Raw genomic sequence first — 27,223 nt, forward strand, 5'->3', positions numbered from 1 at the left:
ATTTATTTATAAAATTATTGACTTTAGGTTGAATTATGAATAGAGCAGAAAACTTTTTTACATAATCCAGGTAGTCGACTAGATTTTCTTATGGAGGTAAAATATAAATTATAAAAGCTAATTTCTTTTTGTAAGATAAATATATATATATATAATGTGATTTTTAAGTACAGTGAGTGATTGGTTAACGAACATAATCCGCTCCAAGACTTTAAATATTATCAAGTTACTAATTAAAGCCTTATAAATCTGTATCAAACCTTTGTATATGTAAGGCCAAATATATTCTGGTTTGATATATATTTGACCTTATTGCTCATCTGGAATGATGCTGATAATTACTATTGAAATATTATATATAAGTACAGAAACATCTGAATAAATAAACAGTTTATCATTATTAATATACTATTATAATTTAAATAACATGTAATTCAATATATTTTAAATAACTTTGAAATAGTGAATTATTTTTATTTTTATTTTCCCGGCTCTGTTGTTTACTGTGTCATTCTGTCCTACTGATGTTTAGATCTAACATTAAGCAGGCAAACACGAACAGTAACAAAAAAGAACTTTATTAGAAAAGGTTAGAACTGTCACAGACATCCTCGGGCAACACCCGGACAAAATCCAACGAACTTTCGCGCCTTTTCTTTTTTTACGTTGCCAGCCACTCTTGTTGGCAAGTGTTGCCAGACAGAGTTCGTGATCTTGGCAAGTGTTGCCAGACAGTGTTCAGGATCTCTGGCGCTGGCGGCCACAGCTACTCCCCCACCAGTGTCTGAGACACGAAACGAACGGGAAACGATACATGTCGGCCAGAGCGCGTGGTAGTTTGTCGCGTTGGGGCTCGATCTTCTGTCGTATGTTTAGTCGTCGCTGGTCTTGGCATTGGAGACGTTGGGGGTAACTGGTCCGACTCGCTCGCTGCGAGAATAAAAGCCGGTTTCAGGCGATCAATAGAAACTACAGTTTCTTTTCCCTTTATGCATAGAGTGAATGTCTTGCTACCGCGTGACACGACTTCGTAGGGTCCATCGTATGGAGGCTGCAAGGGCTTCCGTACAGCATCATTGCGGAGAAATACGTGGGAACATGAGTGCAGTTCTTTGTGGATAAATGGGTTGCGATAGGAGTGGTGCACAACAGGCACTGGTTTTAAGTTCGCCATCATCGTTCTGAGTTTTTCGACGAAAGAACATGGATTGATGTCCTGAGAACCTGGGACGAAAAATTCTCCAGGCAATCGGAGGCTGGTGCCATAGATCATTTCAGCTGCAGTAATATTGGTGTCTTCACGAAGCGCAGTTCGCAATCCTAACAAGACTGTAGGTAGTACTTCCGTCCACCTGTCAGTAGAGTGGCATTTGATGGCAGTTTTAAGTGAACGATGAAAGCGTTCAACAATGCCATTCGCAATTGGGTGGTATGCTGTTGTCCTAACTCTTTTGGCACCAAGAAGTTGAGTGAGGGATTTGAATAGGCTAGACTCGAATTGACGTCCTTGGTCAGATGTTATTTGGGCAGGCACTCCAAAGCGAGATATCCAACCTGAATATAAGGCTGAAGCTACTGTTTCAGCCGCTATATCTGGCAACGGGATTGCCTCAGGCCAACGAGAAAATCTATCGATGATTGTGAGGCAGTATGTTGAGCCGTTGGAAGGTGGCAATGGACCAACAATATCAATATGAATGTTTAAAAATCTAGCGTCTGGAATAGGAAAGGTTCCCAAAGGGCTAGCGACATGTCTCTGGATTTTCGACCGCTGACAAGAAATGCAGGTGCGAGACCATGTCTGGCAGTCTTTACTGATGGACGGCCAAACAAATTTTGCTTTTACCAATCTGGTTGAGCCCCTTACACCTGGATGGGACAGGTTATGGACAGTGTTGAAAGCAGTGCGACGATAATTAGGTGGAATGTATGGACGAATGCGACCTGTCGATACATCACAGTAAATTTCGACATCACTATCAGGAAGTTTAAACTTCTTAAGTACAAGTGATGAGTCACTTGAAGTCAGGAGAGACTGGAGCTCAGGATCTTGCTGTTGGTCTTTTGCAATTTTGCTATAATCTATAGATGGGCTACTAATTGATTCAATACGGGAGAGAGCATCAGCTGGAACATTATCGATTCCCTTTATGTGTCTGATGTCTGTCGAGAATTGTCCTATAAAGTCGAGATGTCTCAACTGACGGGGTGTACATTTGTCGTGTCGTTGCTGGAAAGCAAACGTCAATGGTTTATGGTCTGTGTAAATGGTGAACTGTCGTGCTTCCAGCATAAATCGGAAATGTTTCACAGCCAAATACACAGCCAGAAGTTCTCGGTCGTATGCAGAATACTGACGCTGAGAGTTACTCAGCTTGCGGGAAAAGAACGCCAGTGGCTGGAGACCTTGTGCTGTAACTTGATGAAGGGCAGCGCCCACAGCAGAATCAGATGCATCGACGTGAAGTGCAAGGGTAGCACTTGGTGAAGGATGGTGTAGTAAGGTGGCTTCTGCTAATTGTGATTTACATGACTCAAATGCCTGAATAGAATTGTCAGTCCATTTAATCTCACGTTGGTCGTTTTTCTTTGCTCCTTTAAGTAGGTCGTGCAAAGGAGCTTGGTGATGGGCCGCATTGGGTAGGAACCTACGATAGAAGTTCAAGATGCCCAAGAACCTTCTCAGTTGTTTGAGGGTCTGTGGTCGCTTCTGTTGAGTTACGGCAGATACACGTTCCGGAAGTGGCATAATGCCGTGGGGAGACACCATGTATCCTAAGAATGATACATGTGAGGCAGCAAAAGTACACTTGGATGCATTGATTTGCAGACCGTACTTGTCTAGGCGTTGAAACACTTGCCGCATGTGCATCTTATGTTCCTCCCACGAAGTGCTAGCGATGAGGATGTCATCTAGGTATGAAAAGCAGAAGTTTAGGCCTCGCAGAACTTCATGCATGAATCGTTGAAATGATTGGGCTGCATTGCAGAGACCAAAAGGGAGGAAAATGAATTCAAATAGCCCAAATGGCGTCGTAATGGCTGTCTTTGGCACATCATCTGGGTTAACTGGTATATGATGGAAGGCCCTAACCAAATCGATCTTGGAAAATATTCGAGCTCCGTGTAGATTTTGACCAAAATCGTGGATGTGTGGCACTGGATAGTGATCGGGAACAGTTATCCTATTCAGGGCACGGTAGTCTCCCGTAGGTCTCCAATCGTTACGGCCCTTCGGCACCATATGGAGGGGAGAAGCCCAGTTGGACTTTGATGGTCTGCATATACCTAGCTCCATCATGTGCTGGAATTCTTGCTTTGCTACTTGCAGTTGAGCCGGGTGCAATCTACGAGGTTTAGCAAATACGGGTGGACCGTGTGTCTCGATATAATGCACTGTGTTGTGCCTGACCTTATCTGAAAACGGTCGAGGACGAGTGAGATGTGGAAAGTCCTTGAGGATATCCTGCATTGGGGAATTGCTGATTATAGTTTTGACTGAAGTAGGTGGTCCTGTATAATATCTTCCTCGTGTAGTAAGGGAAGTCAGGGGGTCAACCAGTAATCTGTTTCTGATGTCGAGAATGAGTCCAAAGTTGGCCAAAAAGTCTGCACCGATTATAGGCTTCTGCACATCAGCTATGGTGAATTCCCATCTGAAAGAACGTCTTAAGTTGAGGTCAAGTTCTAGCACTTTTGTTCCATACGTCGAGATTTTAGAGTCGTTGGCAGCATACAATTCAACCTTTGTAGGCTGATTCTTAGTGCGGTTGGGAATGATCGATAAATCTGCTCCAGAATCAATTAAGAAATTTAGGCCAGTTTTGTTGTCATACACAAACAAACGGCTATATTTAGGAGCCAGACTGGACCCACAGGCCGTTACTGCGGCTGGCTGCTCTCGTTTCCCTGATCAGCAGTTCGATTAAAGGAACACGGCGAACGACATTTCCAAGCAGCTGATCCAAACTTACTGTGGTAGTAACAATATCCCTGACGACTGAGGCTTCTTCCCCGAGAGCGTGAACTAACGCGGTGCCTCGAATTCGGGTTATGTCGGTTTCTCTCTCTACTACGATAACGGGGACGAGCAGTACGCGATACATTAAGTTCTGCAACCTTCTTTGTGAGTTCTAAAATCTGCAGTTCAAGGTTTTTGATTACGGGATTTTCGTCTTTCAAGTTGATGCTGGCCAGTTGGGTTGGTTCTGTAAGTTCAGCAACCTTGTCAGCAAGGATGGCTAGCTTGTCTAGTTCATCACTGCTAACAGCCAATACGGTCTGAATATTTTTGGGGAGACGTTGGAGCCACAAGTTTCTAAGAAATTCTTCGGTAATTTTGCCCGCTGAAAGCTCCCTCATTTTACGGAGTAAAACGCTGGGTTTCTGATCCCCTAACGCCAGATCTTCAAGCAGAATTTTAGCCTCTTTAGCAGCGGAGTTCTGGAAAATTTCGAGGAGTCGATCTTTAAGTTTAGAAAACGGAGCCTCGGCTGGACGGTCAAATACTAAGTCACTAACATTAGATAGAATCTCCGCGTCCAGGGAATTGATTAAATAGTTGTACTTAGTGTTCTCACTTGTAATCCGATTAATGGCAAAAGCCGCGTCTAGCTGCACAAAAAATAATTTGATGTTGGTTTTAGTAAAGATAGGCATTTTTGCCTGTACACGTCCGATTTCCAACTCGTTCTGTTCCGCCATTCCGGGCGCTTAACTATGCGGCTACAAAGAAAGCGGGATAGTCTTGGATAAAGCTTAGCCTGAGTCACGTACTCCTAGTCTTCGGTAAGATTTACCCACCGTCTTCCTATCGAATTTACGATTTAGAAACTGATCATACCTGCATATCCTGTTAAAAAAGTTCCATCATAGACACAGAGTTGTTCGCTATCCAATTCAGTCGAAAGTCCAGGTAGTTCATTAATCGGATCACGTTCGGGTCACCACTTTGTCATTCAATCCTACTGATGTTTAGATCTAACATTAAGCAGGCAAACACGAACAGTAACAAAAAAGAACTTTATTAGAAAAGGTTAGAACTGTCACAGACATCCTCGGGCAACACCCGGACAAAATCCAACGAACTTTCGCGCCTTTTCTTTTTTGACGTTGCCAGCCACTCTTGTTGGCAAGTGTTGCCAGACAGAGTTCGTGATCTTGGCAAGTGTTGCCAGACAGTGTTCAGGATCTCTGGCGCTGGCGGCCACAACTGTATAACAGAGAGAAAGTATGGCGGACTTGAAACAAATAGTTTTCTTGACCAATTAATAAAACAAGAAACAATGGAAATATCTTTTGAAATGTAATATACATAATCCATTTCATTTACATATAATATCAGCAAGATAATATAAAAAAATCTGCAATAATTTCATTTGTCCATGTTCTTATTTGAAGATTAATTATGAATGTTATTAAAGATAAGAATTTCGCAAAAGGCTGACGTTGCGTACGAAGAAAATCATTCATTTATAAGTACTGTAATCTAAAAATTAAACTTGTTTTCGGTTTTTAGTTAATACAAATTACTAATAAAGCATTCGTAATTTGTAACTATGACCAGAAAATACGTGTCGAGTCCCGCCATTAACGCTGTTGGCCGTAGCAGCATAATTTAGAACTAATGCTCTCTGAGGGGCTAGACCAGCGATTCCCAAACTTTTTCATCCACCACCCCAGAGGAGGATTTAACGGCGCGCTCCCTGGACCTGCTTCTGAAGGACTCTGCAAAACCCCAACTTTACACATTTTTCTAATGATATCAAGTTTGGTTTTATACGTAAAATTTTAATTACAATCGGCGATAAAATTGGAATGTTACATATGATATATTATATTCAAATTTTATTCAAAATAAAACATTGATAGTACAGTAGAACCTCGATTATCCGCCCTAATTGGGGACTGGGGTTGGTCGGATAATTGAAAAGTCGGATAACCGAAAAGTATGAAAAAATCCATTACAGTAGAGTCTCGATTATCCGACCCAATTGGGGACTGGGGTTGGTCGGATAATTGAAAAGTCGGATAACCGAAAAGTATGAAAAAATCCATTATTAGTGTAGTATATTATTATATCCCATGTAATTAGTATATTAGTATATCGCTATTAACCTATTTTGCGTTGAATTTTCATCGATGTTAAGCCTAACAAAAATTTTTTAAAATAATAATCGTCGCTATTGTATCGTTAAAAATTAGAAAATTAAGCTTCGTTTAAATACTGGCTCCCTTTCATGGTCGAATGAGTGTTGCCAGCTAAAACACGTAAAAATAATATTAAAGTAGCCAAGACATAGCCAAATATTGTAGCGCCACATCACTAGCGGACATTTGAAATTTGCCGACTAGGACGGTCGGTTAACCGAGGGGTCGGTTGATCGGGGGGAGGATAATCGAGGTTCTACTGTATATAATATTTTTAATTTAATTTAAAATATGGTTAACATGTATTTTTATTTTCCCTGTTTTTTTTTTTTTTTTGGAGGGCCCAATATTTTTTCTGTGGCGGGGGTCTCAATCCACTGTAATCCGCCTCTGCGCTGCCCCCTTTGTTCCATAAAGTTATACCCAACGCCCCTAACCCATTTTCTGTTGTGTGAGAAAGGCTGGGAAATATTCTTAAGAAAACTTTTCTGTGAACATCACATTTTGTGTCCTTACCGTACATTGTTCTCAACATCTGGAAACCATTAAACGCAACGTGTCTTTTTATTCGTTTAACAGAGAAAAGGGGCCCACCAGTGGCCAAACGGTTCCGTTCCCCGAACACTGGGAGTTCGGTCGTTGGTTCACGCCTGGCCAGGACGAGCTGGCCACGTGGAGTTTTCCGAGTTTTCTCCACGTCTGTAACGCCTGAATAGCGGCCAGTTACCCTTAAAAAGACCTCCCGGAAGGCATCCTCCCTAAGCAAATCACTCAAGTGTAGCGTTGCCGTAAATTAAAATAAACAGAAAAGGGGAAGGCTGTCAGTGACTCCAACCTTTCCGTATGGTCATTGTTCGGTACCCTGCCTCCAGCGTCTCCCTGCCGCCCACTTGCTTCTTTTCGCCCCCTATATTTACTCACCTCCCGCAGGGATGCGATAGCGTCCATTTTGGAAACCACTAAACTAGATGTGAGTACACCAATGTTGGTGGAGCCCGGAGACTTAGAATTCCACTTCTCTGACATCAGTGTGAGTATGCTGACTAACCGTGGGAAATCGTTATCTCTCACGTATCTGGACGGACCACTTCCGAAAAACTTCTGGGTTTTTGACCCGTTCGCCCAAAGCGGTAGACTGCCATCTTAACTGTTCGCCCATATGGCTAACTTAAATTCGTTTGTTGAAATGGTTCACCTCCCAACTGGATAGCTCTCGAAAGAGATCCGTGGTTAAGGACAATATATTATATAACTTATCGTATCTATATATATAAAAATGAATGTATGTCTGTCTGTGTGTCTGTGTGTCCTATGTCCTTCATGCATTACCACACCGTTTATCCGATTGCCATGAAACTTTGGGAAGTTGTTTAATATACTCCGGCGAAGGTTTGTGGCATAGTACGATTGCCATGAAACTTCGGGAAGTTTTTTAATACACTCCCGCGAAGTACATTTATCCTACGATAGATGGCGCGCGTTTACACGAGCATTCGCGCATAGTGTGTTTGATCGATTTCAAATTGTGAAGACCATTTCCCCCCTTCAAAAATATATATGTCTCTATATATGCATTTGTGAACTGTTATTTACGATATTTGTAATCATTTTTGTTTAATCACTTTATTTCGACTTTTTTTGCTAATTATGTTTTCGCTCGAACTTCGTTAAAATCTTAACTGTACCCCGAACAACGACCGAAGTTGTAGGAAGAAATTCGCCTATTTTACCGATCTAGGTATCGCCCTTTTTCAAATTTTAATATCGACTCGAAATAATTTAAAAAGACAAATTACAATAAAACGGTTTATTATCTAACTATCAGAAATTTCCCAACATGCCAAGGAAGAGAGGAAGGAGCAATTAAATAATTAAAATTATAAAGGATTTAAAAATATATATATAAATGGGGAATATCGCGCTTTTGACAATCGCTGCAAGTGTGTGGGCTAAATTTGGAGAATCCGTGCTTCTCGCATGGACAACTGTATGTGGCCAGCTCACGCGTCGGAAAACCTTCCGAATTATTCGTGTACGCACCAGACGAAAAAACAAAAAATATCGTGTATCCACGAGCACTCCAATAAATAAATAGAATTGAAACGACACTTTGAAATGTTTTCCCGATGAAAACGAATAATAATAATATATTTCAATAAAAATGATAAAATGAAAATTTAATTTTATTATAACGAGTTTGCTTGAATTTCATCTCTTCTGAGATCGCAGCAATGCGCGACGGGTAAGCTAGTATAATATATAATATAAAATTGCTTTGTTGAAAGTTTCATGCATTGTTTTGCGAGCCAGTCGAAAACTGTGTCCGAACAGCAATCTGTACAATTGGGGCAGGTAGACCATTCGGATTTTCTGCTGTAAAACAAGACGAAAACGATGACTACTTAAGCAACGCATGGGCAAAGCCCGTCGCGACCACGCACAAGGAGATAAAACTGATTCCGTGCTATGAAAAAGTTTGAAACTGCGCAACGAAATGCGAAAAGTGTTGATTCGACAAAGAGGCGTGGAGTGTGCAGGATTCAACCGTGCGGGAGAAAGAAAATAATGTATGGGATGGAAAAACGTGTGCGACGAGAAGACTGTCCACTAAGGCAGACCTTGTGAATTTGCCATAATAGGATTTTAGCAAATGCGAGTGTTCTTTTGCATGCCATTAACTAAATGTGTTGGAATGAAAGTGGGAGAAACTCTGGAAAATCGACGAACGTTTAGTCGTAAATTAAGTCGAAGCACAAGAAGAAATCGCATGATATGCGAGCCCGAATAATCGCGTTAACGACGGGTGGCTCACTGGTCTAAGTGAAAAGGAAAATTTTTATCAATTTTTCCGTAACATAAACAAATTTTATCAATGTATCTGATCCCATGGTAACAGAGGCAACGCAGGAACGGCGATTCTCGTTAAACATGGCATCAATATCGTATACCGAGAACACGACGACCACGGTCGTTTGGTTTTTTGTGATATAGAATTTTCACGAGAAATGCAGATAATCATTTCTATGTACTGCCCATCAGGAGATCCGAAGGCAAGACGAGACTTTATCAATATCATTGATTTTTATCTAGATTCTATTAATACTAACGAAATCGTATTAGGCGGTGACTTCAACTTTGTGGAGAAGGATATAGACAGAATAGGAAACACCTGCAATAAAAGCGAAACTAAAATTTTTCAGACTCTGAAAGATCGGTTTGACTTAATAGACGTTTAGCGTAAAATGAACCCCATAAATGTGAATTCGCCTACCATCAGAATAACTCTCACTCCCGTTTGGATAGATTCTATATTTCTAGTCAGATAGCCTATATATTTGACTAGAAATATCAGATAACATCGGAATGCGAAATCCTTCCGAATCATTTAACTAATCATAGAGATGTTATTTTAACAACTTCACAAAGAGGAATTGCAAATCCAAACATAGAGTAACTACATCCTGGAAAATGAACGTAAATCTACTAAAAGATGTGGACTTCCTTACCAAAACAACCCAAGCGATATTTAACGTCACGGGAGAAAACGACTGTGCTTTGGTGGAGAACTACGAAATGAAATAGCCTATTAAAAATACCGCAGTTAAGATAAGTATAAATAAAGAAAAACAACGTCGTAAAGAATACCATAACGGGATACGAGAGCTGAAACAGGTATATACGGACGAGACCTTACACCCTGGTAAACACCAAACATCCATTGCAAACGCAAAAGTCAAACCGTCTATATAATGAGAACCGTCTATATGGAGCATTTATCCGATCTCGTGCAGAGCTCTGTGAACAGGAAACCCATCCGTCCAAAAAGTTTTATCAAATAGAACGAAAGCATAATCAATCTAAAACGATCAGTACAATAAAAAATGTGAATAATGAAACAATAACTGATGATGAAGAAATAAAGAAAGTTTATTCACCAATACTACTCAAAAATATTCGAAAGGAAAAGCACGAGACTTCATGTCTCGAATGCCAAAGCTTAACGATAAGCAGAGTACTGAGCTAAATAGAAACATCACTTATAACGAATGCAAAGCAGCGCTAAATATTATGCCAAATAACAAATCATCAGGACCGGATGGGCCTCCTGCTGAATTTTATAAACAATTTTTCCTTTCATAGGACAATGGTACGTCAACATGATCAACAACTCCGTAAAAACCAACAAACTGCGATGTATGCGGCCTTCTACAAATAGACATCCATAAAGCTTTTGATAACATTGGGCACGACTACCTTTGGTCGGTTCTAAACCACATTAACATTGGAAAAAACTGTTTCAAATGGATAAACTTATGTTACGAAAACGCCACCAGCCAAATATTGGTAAACAGAGAACTTACAGACAAATGTAACCTGTATAGTTCAGTACGCCAGGGCTGTCCATTATCCATGCTTCTTTTTATTATTTGCGTGGAACCTCTTTTTTGTCACATTACAGCTGACGGCAACATCAAAGCATACCGCCTCCCAAACAATCCTGACAGCGAGATCAAATACACTGCTTATACGGATCAAATGCGGACGACATAACGTTGATCCTCACTGACATAAGCAGCATTAAAATGGTGAGCTTAGTTTTTGAGAAATTTAAAGATATCTCTGGTACGGAAATGAATCCAAAAAAACGCAAAGGACTTTGGGTTGGAGCCTGGGGAAATCTTCCATCAAACTACTTAGGATTTAACTGGTCCAAGACCAATATCAAAAGCTTGGGAATCCTAATAGATAAGAATAACAACGAGCAATGGAACAAAAACATCGACAAGGTGAGAAAAGCTTCTTACATAGAGAGGAAGAAATATCTCGATTACTGGAAAAGCTAAATTAGCAAATGCGAAACTGCTGAGCCTCTTTTGGTGTCTTATTCACACGCAACCACTCCCCAAAAGAGCGGTGTCACAAATCGATAGAATATGTGCCACCTTCATCTGAGGCTCAAACTTCGAACCGATAAGAAGAACGACGTTATATAATAGTTTAGAAAACGGAGGAGCTATTATTGGAAGTCTCCCTAAAAACTTTAGTTCAGAGAATCAAATTGATAAATAACCTGCACAAATACCATATCTGGGCGAGTTTAGCGAAAGCATTTCTCCAACCTCACATACCAAACGTAATCATAACTATTGAGAAGATACATAAACTCAGACCACCAACTATACTGCTTGAAATTGTACGATGCTACGTACAGAACAATGAAAAAATACTTCTCCGACGAAATCATCTTTACATCAACACCAAAGGAGCTCTATTATAAAGTAATAGATAAATTTATTCCGAAACCCCGAAACCGTATAAATCAAATCAATCTGAAAAGTAAAAATGTAATTAAAACCATTTCAAAATTAAATATCCCTAGTAAAACAAAAACTTAATCTTTTGGAAACTTTATCATAACTGCCTACAGACTGCCTTTGTATCTGACAAGAACATTACCATGAAGAAATACTTGTTTTGTAACTGGGTTAGATCTTCATATCATATGCGGTAGTATACAAACGAATGGAGAAAGCAGAAAAAACTAACAATAGACTGCTTCATATGCTACAACAAGGAAACGCTCGAACACACCATCCTGGAGTGCAAACACACGAACCTACTCTGGACAACATTAAGTAACAAATGTTCTCTAACACGATCGCACAATATAGAAGACATCAAATTGCCTTGTGAGTATACAGAAACTAAACATCAACTAACCATCCTAATCATCGCGATCAAAGCAATCTGGACAAGCAGAAATTTATCCTATTACAACTAACGAACAAATAACTAAAGCTAGTTCGTGGGGTGTAAACTAAAGCTAGGGGTGTAAAGCTAGTTCGCCTCCTCGTGGTGCACCCTGGATAACGTCTGTTCGTGAACTAAATGAGCTAGCAACTTTTGGCGTCCAAATAATCCGTAGGATCTCCTGGACAATACACATCTTTTTCTTTAACTATTTAAACTACTTATGTCTTCTCATTACAAAGACCCTTCTAAGGGTCATAGTACCAAAGATCTTGGTCCTCAACTTAAGATATGTCAAATTAATATTGAAGGCATTAGTCGAGCAAAATGCCAATACTTACATAGAATCCTAAAGGATAACGAAATTGACATAGTTGTAATTCAAGAGACTCATACTGAGAATGAATACCAACTTCAGACAAGAGGTGTGATTCCTGGTTTTGAACTAATTGGTTCAACCTACCACAAAACATACGGCACTGCAACATATGCCCGTAGTGACATTGAGGATGTCCTGTTTTGTAAGGCAGCCACTGACGATAACATTCATGTGGTTACTATACAGGTTGGACAAATTACAATCAGCAATATCTATAAACCCCCAGCTATAACTTGGCCACAACACGTCTTACCACAATTACCCCATCCTGCTGTCTACTTGGGAGACTTCAACAGCCACCATGAATGCTGGAAATACCGTGACACTGATAAAAATGGTGACATGGTATTTAAATGGGCAGAGGAAAATAATCTTTATCTTCTGTTTGATGCTAAAAATCGATGCACCTTTAGTTCCAGCGCTTGGGGTTGTGAATATAATCCTGACTTGTGCTTTGTGTCTTCAGATAACAATAGACAACCGTTATCAGCTACACGAACAGTTTTAAATCAGTTCCCGCATAGCCAGCACTGCCCAATAATTATCGGAATTGGACTTAGTATTCCTATAGTAAATAGTATACCACGCCCAAGATGGAATTTTAACAAGGCTAACTGGACTTTGTTCTCAGAAGATCTTGACAAATGCTTGGGATGGATCCCACCTACATCCAACAATTATAAAAGGTTTGTTGGAGAACTGTTTAGCGTAGCCAAGAAATGTATACCTAGAGGATATCGCAAGATTTATATCCCAGGATGGAGTGAAAAAAGTGAATCACTATATAGGAAATTCCTGGAATCTGGTGATCTTGAATTAGGGGATGAACTACTTCATAGCTTAGATGATGCCAGGTGCCTTAGATGGATAAACACTGTACAAAATTTGGTTTTTACAAAGTCAAGTAGGAAAGCATGGTCCCTGCTTAGAAGATTGGGAGGAGCAACTGTCAAATCAGGTAGAGAAATCTTGATTACTCCAAATAGTATTGCAGAACATATATTAAACATATCTAGAGCTCCTAGAGATCGTGAATTCACAATTAAGATTAAAAAAGAACTTACGTCCATTAAAGCTAAATGTTTAAATGATACAGCGTACTCTCTACCTTTTGATACTGAAGAAATCTATGCTGCCCTTAAACAACTAAAAGCTGGTAAAGCCCCTGGAAATGATGGTGTCCATCCGGAATTCCTGTTACACAGCGGCAAGTATACTAAGCAATGGCTGGCTCGCTTCTTTACTGACATCTTACAGAAAGGTGAAATTCCTTTCGCTATGAAACAAGCTAAAATCATAGCTATCCTGAAACCTGGAAATCCTAACGATAGACCAGAGAGCTATCGACCTATCTCACTCTTGAGTGTGATGTATAAGCTATTAGAGAGACTTCTTTACAACAGATTGAGCAATACAATTTTTGAGAATATTCCGGTAGAGCAGGCTGGTTTTCGACCAAATAGGAGCTGTACAGACCAGGTACTAGCCTTCACTACTTTTGTGGAGGCTGGATACCAAAGGCAATTAAAAACATCTGCAGTATACATCGATCTCACTGCAGCATATGATACTGTCTGGCGGCATGGCCTAATCTATAAGCTGCTTCGAGTGATACCCTGCTTAAAAATAGTTAAAATAATTGATGAGATGTTAAATAACCGACCCTTTCAAGTTGTCATGGGAAATTCAAGAAGTAGCATACGAAAACTAAATAATGGCCTACCTCAGGGCTCTGTCCTGGCACCACTGCTTTTTAGTTTTTACATAGCTGACTTGCCTCAAACAAAGGCAAGGAAATTTGGATATGCAGACGATTGGGTGATTGCCACGAGACATAAAGACCTTGCAATTACTGAAAAGGTCCTGACAGAGGACTTATCAACCTTAGGACAATATTTTCGCAAGTGGAGACTTCAATTGAGTAAAACAAAAACTAAAGCTACATGCTTTCATCTTAATAATAAGCTGGCAAATGAAGAATTAAAGGTTTACTTTGACAACAATTTATTGAAACATAATATGAACCCGAAATATCTTGGCGTCACTTTGGATAGAACTTTATCTTTTAAAACACATCTGATGAATTTAGCTGCAAGGTTAATACCAGAAACAACGTCCTCCAAAGACTATGTGGAACTACATGGGATTCTTCGCCGTCCACCTTACGGATCTCTGCTCTTGGCTTGGTTTTCTCTGCAGCAGAATACTGTGCACCGGTATGGATGAACAGTACTCACATTAAAAAACTGGATGCCCAACTAAATGCTACTCTACGTATCATAACAGGTACTCTTAAATCAACTCCTATTCACTGGTTACCTATTTTGAGCCATATCCCTCCATCTGCACTCCGAAGGGACAGCACTTTGCTCAGGGAATATAGGAAAATATTGTCTAATCCACAACTTCCGATCCATCAGGATATTGATGACCTCAACATAAATCGACTTAAATCAAGACACCCTCCTCTTATAAGAGCTAAATCCCTGCATTCCAATAATTTCAACCTCACTGAATCTTGGAAAAGGCTCTGGGCTGATGTCTCTCCGGTGGACAGTCGACAACTTCCTTGTATCACAAAGCGACCACCTGGCTTTGAGTTATCCAGAAATCTTTGGAGTGTGTTAAATAGGATTCGGACTAAACATGGGTTGTGCAGGGACAGTCTTTTTAGGTGGGGAAAAGTTGCATCCCCACAGTGTGACTGTGGTGCTGAAAGACAGACTATACATCATATCTTGGAAGATTGTCCAGTAAGATCTTTTCCAGGTTTAACTGAGTGACTTCCTGATTATGACTGAAAGTGCTTTAAACTATATTTCTAACTTAGATTTACATTTATGATTTGTGTTCTTACTTTTTCTGCTTTCTGTTCTTGTTAACAATTAGATGTGTAACCATACGCTAAATAAAATAAATAATTTCATGATATTAATCTGAGTGAGTGGCAAGGTACTGCAATTTAAAGATTGGACAGCCCCAGTGACAGTGATCTATCTAGCAACATCTTATTTGAATGAAGAGACATAGAATATGTTGATTATGGGTTTCTAGGTATATTCACTGTAGACAAAAGATTGTGTTGTGCATATTATCCATCTCATACTCCTCATTTGTAGAATTTTTTTTTCAAATTTGGCTAACTGAATCAGAACTGAAGATGATGTTCAGCCTCATCATAACAGAAATAAAAAGACCAATTAGAGATGATTAGTAGATATTCTTACATTAGTAGAAATTAATTTGTCATGATTCCATCAGACTCTGAAAAAGATTTTGATAATATTTATGCCAGTATTTGACATGTTTTGATAGATGCAAAGTTTCACTCTTACAAAATGTCCTTGCACCAAGCACTGATTTGTGATGACTGTCAACAAAACCTTGCATTTTTGCAATTGGATTAAACAACGACCAACTGATTTTCATTGTATTTTCTGATGAATGTACAGTACATTTAAAAGTGACTGATCTGGTAATACCTGAAATTGTTGTTATTGGACACATTGACATAGAAAAGTAAATGTTTGGTGTGGCATTATTGAAAGGCAACTTCATAGGTTCTATTTTCCTTGAAGGAAATCTAAGTAGTATTTCACATGCAATCCTGTTAGAGACAGATCTTCCATCTCACTAGAACATCTTCCTTTGAAATTATGCCTGGACATTTGGTTTCAATAAGATGGATATCCAACTCACAACGACAGTTGCCAACAAAGTACAGAATACTATTTTTCCCAACAAGTGGTTCATCAAACATGGTCCAATCAACTATCTACCCAAATCACCTGATCTGACCATTATGGATTATTATTTGTGAAGAAAGATAAAAGATTTTGTCTACTGTGAATGTCTAATTATAAGGATGATATAATTCTTAGGATAGGTGAGGCAGTTCCATCCTTAGATGAAAATGAAGTTCCTTCCCAATCAGAGTTGAAGCTTGTTATCACAGACAATGGTGCTCATATTGAACACCAATTTCCAATTAATACAATCCTCAACATATACCCATATTGCTTATGTTATGGTCAGTGGAGTCATTTTCAACAAAAATGTGAAACAAAATGTTTCCGTTTTTTAATCTTTCATACCAATCTGAAATAAAAAATATCCTGTTCTATTTAAAAAAAAATAGACTGTTGGTGGGTAGCCTATTTCTAGTCAGTACAGGATGTTCAAGATAAAACTATTCAATACAGCATACTTGATTTACTTATCAAAATTTTTGGGACATTTCAAAAAACTTATTTTATTCCATTTTAAAATGAGTACATAAGTGGTCTGAGACACCCTGCATATATCATATCAAAATCTACAAGCAAGTAGTAATCAATAAGTATGGTTTTAAAAACTCTCTTGATTTATGTAATTAAAAGATTTTCAAAATTTATTATTGCCATGAATAAATTCATATAAAGAAAGCCCCAAAACATATTAAAATACACTGACTATGATAAGAAATTTTATAAAAGTCTCAGTTGTAGTTATTACAAGTAAATATGTATTAAGCTTTTTACATTATCAACCTCAACGAATATGGCTAAAAATCAATCTAACATGAATTATCATCACTAGTGTTAACAAAAGCTTTAAACATTCAATGTTAACCATTTCAAATCACTATTTGTTCACATATAACAATTTAAATTTTAAGCATTTGTTATTTCAATTATGCACTAGATGAATTATTAATTATTATTTATTAATAATCTTTTCTATACATTTTTAAATTGTTTTAACATGCCTTTTAATGTCAATCAATAAAACAAAAATTTTTATTAATTATAGCTTCACTTAATGTTATTCATCAGTTATCATTAACATAGACAAGTCCTAAATGATTGCAATAAATAGATCATACTGTACAATTTTTAGACTAACAGTTAAACAATTAGAGAAACAGGAAATGAAATTAGGAAAACTAATATTTTAACATTATGTGTAACCAAAACATTAAGAATATATTAAAAACTTTTACTTATATAAAAATATACCATGATAGAGTATACATAAGCTAGATCAACTTTATCACCTATAACATAACAAAACATTTCTTACAGCTTATGAGACTATTAATTAACCTGTGACAGATGATAATTTGTGAAATATTTTGATAATCAGCATAAAATAAAATTCCAAAATTTGTTTCAGTTCAATACAACACATATTGGGTTGTTCGGAAAGTAATTTCGTTTTTCTTCCATGGAAAAAAACACAATATTTTTATAATAAATAAATATTTTATTGAATTATATATTGATCATTTTGTTCAAATACCTGTTGTCATCGTTTCTGGTAATAGCATGATTTCATATTCATAAAAGTTTTGATCGTTGCTTACAAAAAACTGATCCAAGTGATTTTTGACATTGTCATTTCAAATAAGTGTCTTACAGTTAAAAAAAATTTGTATAGACTGGAACAAGTAATAATCTGAATGTGCTTGATCTGGCAAATATGGTTGGTGTGATAGCACGTTCCATCTAAATTATAACAGTTTCTGACGAGTTACCAAACTTGTGTGAAATTTGACATTATCGTGGAAAAACACTACACCTTTTTTGTTGATCAATTCTGGCCGCCTTTTCTGTTTGATGATGATATTCAATTTGTTTACTTGATGGCAGTACACTTTCGAATCAATTGTTAAATTGTCTGGTAAAAGCTCCAAAAAAAATTTCATTAAAATCCCACCAAAGAGAGAGCATCTCTCTTTAAGAACACGTGGAATCCATATATCAAGCTTTGAAATGAAACCAATTTGTTTCAAGTAATCATAAACAGTTCAATTTGACAAATTTAATCTCTTAGTAATTTCACGTGTTGTTATTCTGCAGTTTGCTTCAATCAGTACTTTTATTTTGTTCTCATTAACTTCAATTGACCATCCATAATGTGGTGCGTCTTCAATACTGAAATTGCGAGAATGAAATTTTGTAAACCAGTTTTGGCACTGTTGTTCTGTCAACAGATCTCTACCATACATGTCACATGATTTTTTTCTTGCTTGAACCGCATTTTTATTTTTTTGGTAATAATAAAGCAAAATACAGTGGAACCTCGGTATACGACCTTAATCCGTTCCTGATGTTTGGACTTATACCGAATTGGACGTATACCAAACCAACCTTTCCCATAAGAAGTAATGTAAAAATGATTAATCCATTCTCATGAAAAAAATGGCTGGCTTTAAACACCTCCCTTTCCTGCTTGATTTTTCATGAGATCAGCATGTATCTTTTTAGCTTTCTCGCAAATAATTACTTCTGATATGCTGTCTCTAGCACACTGTTCTTCAGTTATCCAAAGCAAAAGCAATTTCTTAACATGGTTTAATGTCTTCGATCTCTGTTTAGAAATTGATTTAACCCCTTTCACAACGTTAGCAGATTTAATTAATAATGTCTTTATTTTTCACGATTGTCGATATCGTCGTTCTCGGAATATGGTATGCAACAGTTAAAATCTCAAACACGCGTGCCACATTCATATTTCTCAACAGTCTTCTTTTTTCAGTTCCATTGTGATTCTAGTCATTTTTTTTAGTTTTCTGTTGCTTTTCATTTGCCTTTTTGCAATTCATGATTAATAAAAATAATAAAATTTTACTTACAAATTAAAATCAGAAGAAATTTAACAAAGTTATAAACTGTAGCACNTTTCTGTTGCTTTTCATTTGCCTTTTTGCAATTCATGATTAATAAAAATAATAAAATTTTACTTACAAATTAAAATCAGAAGAAATTTAACAAAGTTATAAACTGTGGCACTGCGAATGTCTAATCTGGTCTAATACACCGATAGTGCTACTTGTTCATAGATGGCACGCATAATTGAAGTAAGTCGTATACCGAGCAAAATTTGTTTCGTCCAAACAGGACGTATTTTAAAGCAGACGTATATCGAGGTACCACTGTATGTCAAAAATGCTGCTTTCGATCTTCCATATTTGATGAGACAAAAAATAAACAATTGTACAAAATCAAACAAAATTTTTTACAAATAAGCCTTAAAATGATAGCTGTCAAAATATATAATGATAATATGATTTAGAATGAAAATGGCGAGAAAAATACGACTAATCCGTCTAGTGGTAAAAAAAACAAAATTACTTTCCGAACAACCCAATATAATATGTTTACATTTAAAATTAATTGCAATTACAAAAAACATTATAATTTATTAACACAAAATGAATTATTGCCAATATTCACTAAATTATGATTAGATTAAATGATTTAAAGTTATTAATTAAAAATCAATAATTTCAGCAATTGCTTTTAAATGATATAAAACATGTAAAATTCATCATCATAATTTTAATTCAAATAAAAATTTAGTTTAAAGTAAAAAAAAACAGTAAATATTAACTTTGACAATTTTACTTCTTAAAATTTATTTCAGAAGCTGCTTTAATTTTAAAGCTTTGCTTTTTTTGCAATACAATAAATATTTATAAATTTTTATTTATGTATTTATATTTGTAGTTTTAAATATTACGTTTAAATAAAAAAAACTAAAATAATGATAAATACTTTTAAAATGTTTTATTCTTATCATGATAAAATTGATAAACTTTACTGAACCTTATTTGAATTTTGTAATTTTTGAACTTACATACAGATCCAAAAGTGAAAAACACAAAACATCCAAATTTTTTAATAATTGGATTTTATTATTATTTAACAGATTAAGTTTTGTATTGCTTACCTATTATTGCCTGATTCTGTATTTACTTCTTTTTCAGTTGGTTTAGATTCTGCACTTGTTCTATCAGAAGTAGCAGCTTTATTATCTGTTACAGTTGTGCTAGAAGTAGTAGCAGTAGAAAACTGAGGTGCTCCAGCAACAACTGCTGGAGTAGTTGGTATAGCTGCAGCTTCATGACTTGTAGTATCACCTGAATCTGTACCTAATTTTGGCTAAATAATTAAATAAAATCATCAATCATTTATTTATAGGTAAATTCTAAAGAAAAATGCTGTAAGAAATATAAATTATGTTGTTGTGATATACTAAAAATATTCATTTTAGATATTTAAAATTAAAAAATTTTGATTTATCTATTAAAAATTAAAAAGTTTAGTGTAATGTTTAATAAGTATTTATTTATGATAAGTCAAAGTACACCTATCTCTCTTTTTATGCAATTTTGAAATAACACAGTTGACAAAAGAAAACTAATCCTCTTTTCACACCATCAATTCCCTCATGTGAAAAAAATAAAACCAGTTTATTTGAAAATTTTTCAATTCACATCTCTTTACATGGTCAGTCTGTTGGAGGGGTGTGAACCCACAACCACTGTTTAGTGGTTTTATCCACTTGGCCACTGGTGAGCTTTAAAAATTTTTTAATTTAACTTTGTTAAAATTGTGTTATTGTTAAAAAAAACTCTTTGTTGAAAGACTGGTTTTAAAATTACATGTTTCTAAATCAAGAGTTCATTTATCTTTTTTAAGCACAGTACAATACTATATAAACATCAGAGAATTCTATGTTGATTTATATTTCCTTTGCTACCTTGTGTATACTATACAGTAGAGCGTCAATTATCCAAATCAATTGGGGACTGGGGCTGTTCGGAAAATCGATATGTCGGTTAACCGATTATTTATGAAAAAAATACATTATTAATATAGTATATAAGTATATCCCAATAACAGTATATTAATATATCCCATATTTAAATTTTTCTCCATTGCATGTCACTTTGCATTGAATTTTCATTGATGTTAAGCCTAATAAAAATTTTATAATAATAATAGTGGCTATTGTATCATTAGAAATTAATCTAGTATCAAAAATGTTCGATTCAGTATGACACAGTCTGACTGGAATGCTTTCAGTTAACTGACGTTTTGGTTGATCGGCATTCAGATAATAGACACTCTACTGCATAAATGTACAAATAATGTTAATGATAAATGATGTTAGAATAAAAAGGCTCGTGTTTCTTTTGTAAATTGCTTATTTTTTCATTCCATTGAAGCTGTGCATCCTATCAAGCATTTTTCTACAGGATGTATGTACTGTACTTTACATGATTTTACATAGTGTTTTTTGGAACATATCCACGATACAAAAAGAGGAATAAGCATATTAACAAAAATTATGCTATCTTTATTTTTTCTAATTAGTCAAAAACTGATCAGCAATAACAGAATATTTTTTACAGTATTTTTAAAAACATTATAGTATTTGAAAGGAATGTAGTACTCATCATACTGAAATCCTCTTACAGAGAAAGATATGAAACATTTTATTTTAAAAAATGTAAAACACTTATGTCTAAAAAATTATTACATATGCATGATTATACAACAGTTCTGAAATTTATTGGATAAGTAATATCTGAAAACATTATAAAAGTAATATTACAGAATTGTTAAAGAAAACCAGTAGAAAACTTGAAATTAAGCAATATGTTTAAAAAATTAGCAATTTAATAAAAAGTTAATTTTTAAAATTAAAAGAATAAAAATCTGAAGAAAAAATTCTGCAATTTTATCATAATAATTTGATCTTTGTCAAAAACATTTAACTGAATAATAAAATGATATTTGATAATAAATTTTTTTACTATTAAAGCAATTATTAAAAAAATTAGTTTATGCATGCATGCATGCATGCGTACACAGTCAAAATATGGATTTTGCATATTACATGATATATTAAAATTTATATTGCACTTGTAATAGGAATGGGATCACCTATGACATTTGAAGTACATTTCATATTGTAATAATACATATTTTGTGATCTATTTGGGACTGTTCTCTAATATTTTTAAATGACAAAGGTATCTTAATATTAGAGAATCAAAGTAAAAACTTTATAAATTAATATAATTTAAGTATGTTAGAAAGTAATTATTATAAAATATTAAGCCGATTATGTATATTTATATAGGTAAAAAGGAAGAGACTTTCAGAATAATACTCAAAATTTAATCACTACAATCTGTTGTTGTAAAGAAAACAAATACTCATACTTTCAATTTCCTTTCATTTTTACATCATTTCACTGTAATTATTTAACCAATTACAAATTTATAAATATAAAACAAAATATTAATAAAATTATAAACAAAAACAACAGATATATTACACTAAAGCTTAAAAGTTAGGTTTATTAAGTCTTTTTTGAGGGAATTTTACCATCTTCAGTGTCTGTTATATAACAAAAAACTAGTGAGAAAGGGAAACAGATTTTTTTAAGAAAAATTACAAAAAATTTAAACATACATTTTAACTTNACAATATGACTTATTAAAAATTTAACACGTTCATGGCATCAGTAGATAAATGTTTAGGCAGCTGCTGAGCAACTCATAGTCTATTTTAATACAGGGTGACACGTCACCCGTGCCTTGTACTATTAAATTAATATTTTTTTTTTTTCACCTAATAAAATAATATCAATATATCAAGTATGATGTTTGTAGAATTATGTTATCAAAACATAATCATTTTTTAACAATATTTGTAACATAATACATAAAAATAATCACTATCACTTAAATCAAACATTAATACTTACTTTGGTTACCATAATGACAACAAACTTCTTTTCATCAATGTTATATTCACTAATTTGAGTGTCATCACTAAGTATCTTTCCTAAAATTAAACAGAATAATTAAAGTATAGCAAAACTAGATTTTAAACTAATAGCATTAAAGTATATATAGAAAAAAAAATTAAAACTTCAACAAATATGAAATGTAATGCCAAATTTTTATGTTTAGCATCTTTCAAAGTCCATTGTGACTGCATTTGCTCGAAATCATTGTTCTTAAGTGTTTTTTACCGAGGCTAAGAAAATTATGTTTAAGAAAGGCTGTTCGAACATCAAGAAAAGACACATATTTTAAACCCGAAAAATTAATTAACATGGAAAATGTTGTATTCAAGCAAAACCCGTGTTTACTATATGAGGTGAATAGATGGTTATAATTTTTCAAGAAATATTTGTACAAAACCTGCCCAAAAAATTAAATTGGATATTACAAAAGAAAAAACTAAACAAGGCAGTGGTATCCATTACGCTGTTAATTTGCTGGGACAAGTTTACACCCCAGATTACCTCATTCACACCATGGTATATGGTCCAATGTATGCACCCGGTACTACCAAACTACCCGGAGTATGTGATGCCTAATATCAAAAGACTCATCGTTGGTATGAAGATGTTTACAAAGAATATTAGAGAGGTTGAGGCGCACGTTTTAAACGTGTAAACGTGTACGTGTGACGTTCAGCGCCGCTTTCCCGTAAGCCTAAAAGTTTGACGATGGTGTTTGGAATGTCGAGCGTGATTCCACCGACTATCCAAACACCATTGTCAAACTTTTAGGCTTACGGGAAAGCGGCGCCAAACGTCACACGTACACGTTTACACGTTTAAAACGTGCGCCTCAACCTCTCTATTATAGATGGCAAGCTGCCTTCAAAATTTGTTCCATGAATAGCAAGACCCAAGATAGCAGTTTTTGGCACAATTTTTATAAAACCAAGAAATGGTTGGCAGATGAACACCTCGCCATATAAAGCTAATAAAGCAGAACTCTTGTTCTATTACAAGAAGATACTTAAAGATCTCTCATGCATCAATACATCAATGACACAGATTGTGAACCAGTGGACAACAGTTATGTAGATAGGTTACAGGCTCACAAGGTTTACACACACATCCCTGGCTGGCCATTAATGATGAAATTAAGCAGGGTGGTTGTGACCTAATCAGACACCCCTAAATTACTTGCTTTCATTAAAACGCATAAACCAACACCTTTCCTTAGATCCAATGTGGATAAAGCAAGATCAACTCCTCTACTAGAAAATGCAATACACAACTTTACATCAGAGCATTTGAAAGGTTATATGTTAACTATCAAGAATTCCACTGATCTGATAGATATCTTACGGCAGATAAAGTTAACAGATATAGTGCATATTAAGGTATTTGATTTTGTTTCCTTACACTCCTCAGTAAAGCTGTAGCCGTGCTTCTGTGCTCTTAGAGATCTTTTACTATGGAGAGTTGATGCACATGCTCATCAAAAACAGATCTTAGAACTCACACTCCTAATATGTAATACCTTGGTATTCTAATTTAATAATAGCACATATTTACAAAAACAGGAAGTTCTCCTTTCAGGTGACCTATGCAAGTTGGTTATGTGACAACTGTAAAAAAAGTCATACTTGAATTCACATCAAACATTGTTGTATACAAGAGACACATTGACAACCTGTTTGTTCTCTGGAACATGGGCCACATAGAAACAAGCATATAATACAAACACAGCTACTTATTATTAACTATTCCAGCAAACTATGTCGACCCATTTTCATATGAAGTGGCTGCCTTCTGTGCTCTAAGATGGGCCTATACATACTAATTGGGAAGATACTTTAATAGAGCTAAAGCATCTGGAGGACATAGCTATAAAACATATGTATAGAAGAGATATAATATATAATTTAGCCAACACCTACTCCAACCAGCAAGCAACATACAACTCCAACACCCAAGGAGTTTTCCAATAGAGGTCAAACATGTAACCCTAACTCCGTTCATGGTAATAGAATATAACCAGTATTACATACCTTGTATTAAAAAAAATTTCTGACAATACAGGTACCAAGCTTGCATACAAGAGAGCTCCTAAGTTATTCTGTGCATTCCAATTTGGAATATTGTTAATTTAAAGACCTGAGGCAGATCTTAAGTAAGGTTGAAAACATTTGTAAAAAAAATTTTTTTTACAATAAAAAATTTGGTTACTGAACTTTAAAAGTTTTTAAAAGTGTATATGTGATTCTTTCCAGTATTGAGAAGATAATTTTAAGTGTTTTGTTTGATAACCAAAGCTTTTCAGCTTTTACAGAAGCTGAAAAAGCTGTTCATCAAACTAGAATATATTCATACATCATATATTCTTAGCATAATGATGGCAAATCATCAATAAGTATTCAAAAATTGGCACTTTCATGGTTTACCAAAATATTTTTAAATTTCTAACAAATTTTGTTCATACAATATAAATTTAAAAATTTTAATTTAGAAAAAAAAAAAACTTTCAAACAGTTCTTGACAATTGTTTAAAGGTGTTTATCTATTATCTATTTAAAAAGATAGCATTAATATTAGTGGTGCAAATGAATCTTATTTCAATACATTCCTTTTTTCAAATTAAAAAATTGCCATATTGTTCAGACTGTTGTTCATAAACAACATAGTATAGGAATTCATGTAGAATATTTCAATAAAAAAAATGTATTGAACAACAGATTGTTTATTAATTAAATGCAATTAAAATCTTTTAATTATGCTTATGAATCTATCATCATAAATGAATTAACAAAAATCTAATAATTGATATAATAATAATAATAACAACGAAATTATTACAAAAGTTGCTTCTAGCCCTTGATATAATTATATTAATTAAATTATCCACAACCATGAGGCAGATAATAGTGAGGGCTTATCAGACCACTGATGGGCACAAATGCTCAGGGATCAAAGTGAAAACAATTTAATAAACTCAAAAAATTACTACATAAGTGTGAAAACGAAACCCAAAATGCATTTTGGACTATTTTCCCAATAGAAAATAGTCCCTCGTCAGTTTGTATTAGTTAAAGGTAATGCTATAATAGAATTATACAAGGTAACAGTAAACTTAAAAACTAAGCCTAAAGTTATACAATATAAAAATTGAAGACACCACTGTAACAGTATGAGTAGTAAGCATCATCAGTAGGTCTTATCTAAAATAGATGGTATATTAAAAATTATACAAAGTAAAGGTAAACTTAAAACTTCACCTTTATATTGTATAGTTTTAGGCATAAGTTTAAGTTTACCTTTACTTTGAATAATTTTTAATATACCATCTACTTTAGATAATACCTACTGATGATGCTTACTATTCATACTGTTACAGTGGTGTCTTCAATTTTTATATTGTACTAGCTTACCCGTCGCGCATTGCTGCGATCTCAGAAGAAAGGAAATTCAAGCAAGCTCATTATGATAAAATTCAATTTACATTTTATCATTTTCATTGAAACTTATTATTATTATTCATTTTCATCGGGAAAACATTTCAAAGTGTCGTTTCAATTTTATTTATTTATTGGAGTGCTTTGTGGATACACGATATTTTTTGTTTTTCCGTCTGATGCGTACACAAATAAATCAAAAGGTATTCCGACGCGTGAGTTAACCACATGCAGTTGTCTAAGCGAGAAGCACGGATTCTTTAAATTTAGCCCACATACTCACAGGGATTGTTAGAAGTGCGATATTCCCCACTTTTATATATATTTTTTAATCCTTCATAATTTTGATTATTTAATTGCTTCTTCCTCTCTTCCTTGGCGTGTTGTGAAATTTCTCATAGTTGGATAATAAACCATTTTATTGTAATTAGTCTTTTTAAATTATTTTGAGTTGATATTAAAATTTGGAAAAGGAGGATCCCTAGATCGGTAAAATAGGCGAATTTCCTTCTACAACTTTGGTTGTTGTTCATGATACAGTTAAGGCTTTAACAAAGTTCGAGCGATTACGTAATTAGCAAAAAAAAAAAGTTGAAATAAAGTGATTAAACAAAAATTATTACAAATATTGTAAATAATAAATGCATATCTAGAGATATTTTTTGGAGGGGGGAAATGGTCTTCACAATTTGAAATCGATTGAACACACTGTGCTCGAATGCTCGTGTAAACGCGCGCCATCTATCGTAGGGTAAAGGCCAGAAACCTTCGCGGGAGTTTATTAAAAAACTTCCCAAAGCTTCATGGCAATCGTACTACGCCACAAACCTTCACGGGAGTATATTAAACAACTTCTCAAAGTTTCACGGCAATCGGATAAACGGTGTGGTAATGCATGAAGGACACACACACACACACACACACA

General features: G+C 35.1%; 1 protein-coding gene across 1 annotated transcript in view; it reads right to left on the minus strand.

The window, feature by feature from the left end:
• Positions 1-19,967: 19,967 nt before the first annotated feature.
• The window catches only part of LOC111624535 (UV excision repair protein RAD23 homolog B-like), a 41,206-nt gene continuing 33,950 nt past the window's right edge, over positions 19,968-27,223 (minus strand). Inside the window, exons 3-4 of the mRNA XM_023367402.1 lie at positions 22,826-22,905; positions 19,968-20,205 (exon numbers count right to left, since the gene is read on the minus strand). Coding sequence (XP_023223170.1) covers positions 19,990-20,205; positions 22,826-22,905 — 296 coding nt within the window. The 3' untranslated portion in view covers positions 19,968-19,989. The remainder of the gene's footprint in view (positions 20,206-22,825; positions 22,906-27,223) is intronic.

The sequence above is a fragment of the Centruroides sculpturatus genome, unplaced genomic scaffold (genome assembly GCF_000671375.1).
Source record: "Centruroides sculpturatus isolate CEXI.00-Female unplaced genomic scaffold, Cexi_2.0 scaffold360, whole genome shotgun sequence".
Classification (NCBI taxonomy): Eukaryota; Metazoa; Arthropoda; class Arachnida; order Scorpiones; family Buthidae; genus Centruroides; species Centruroides sculpturatus.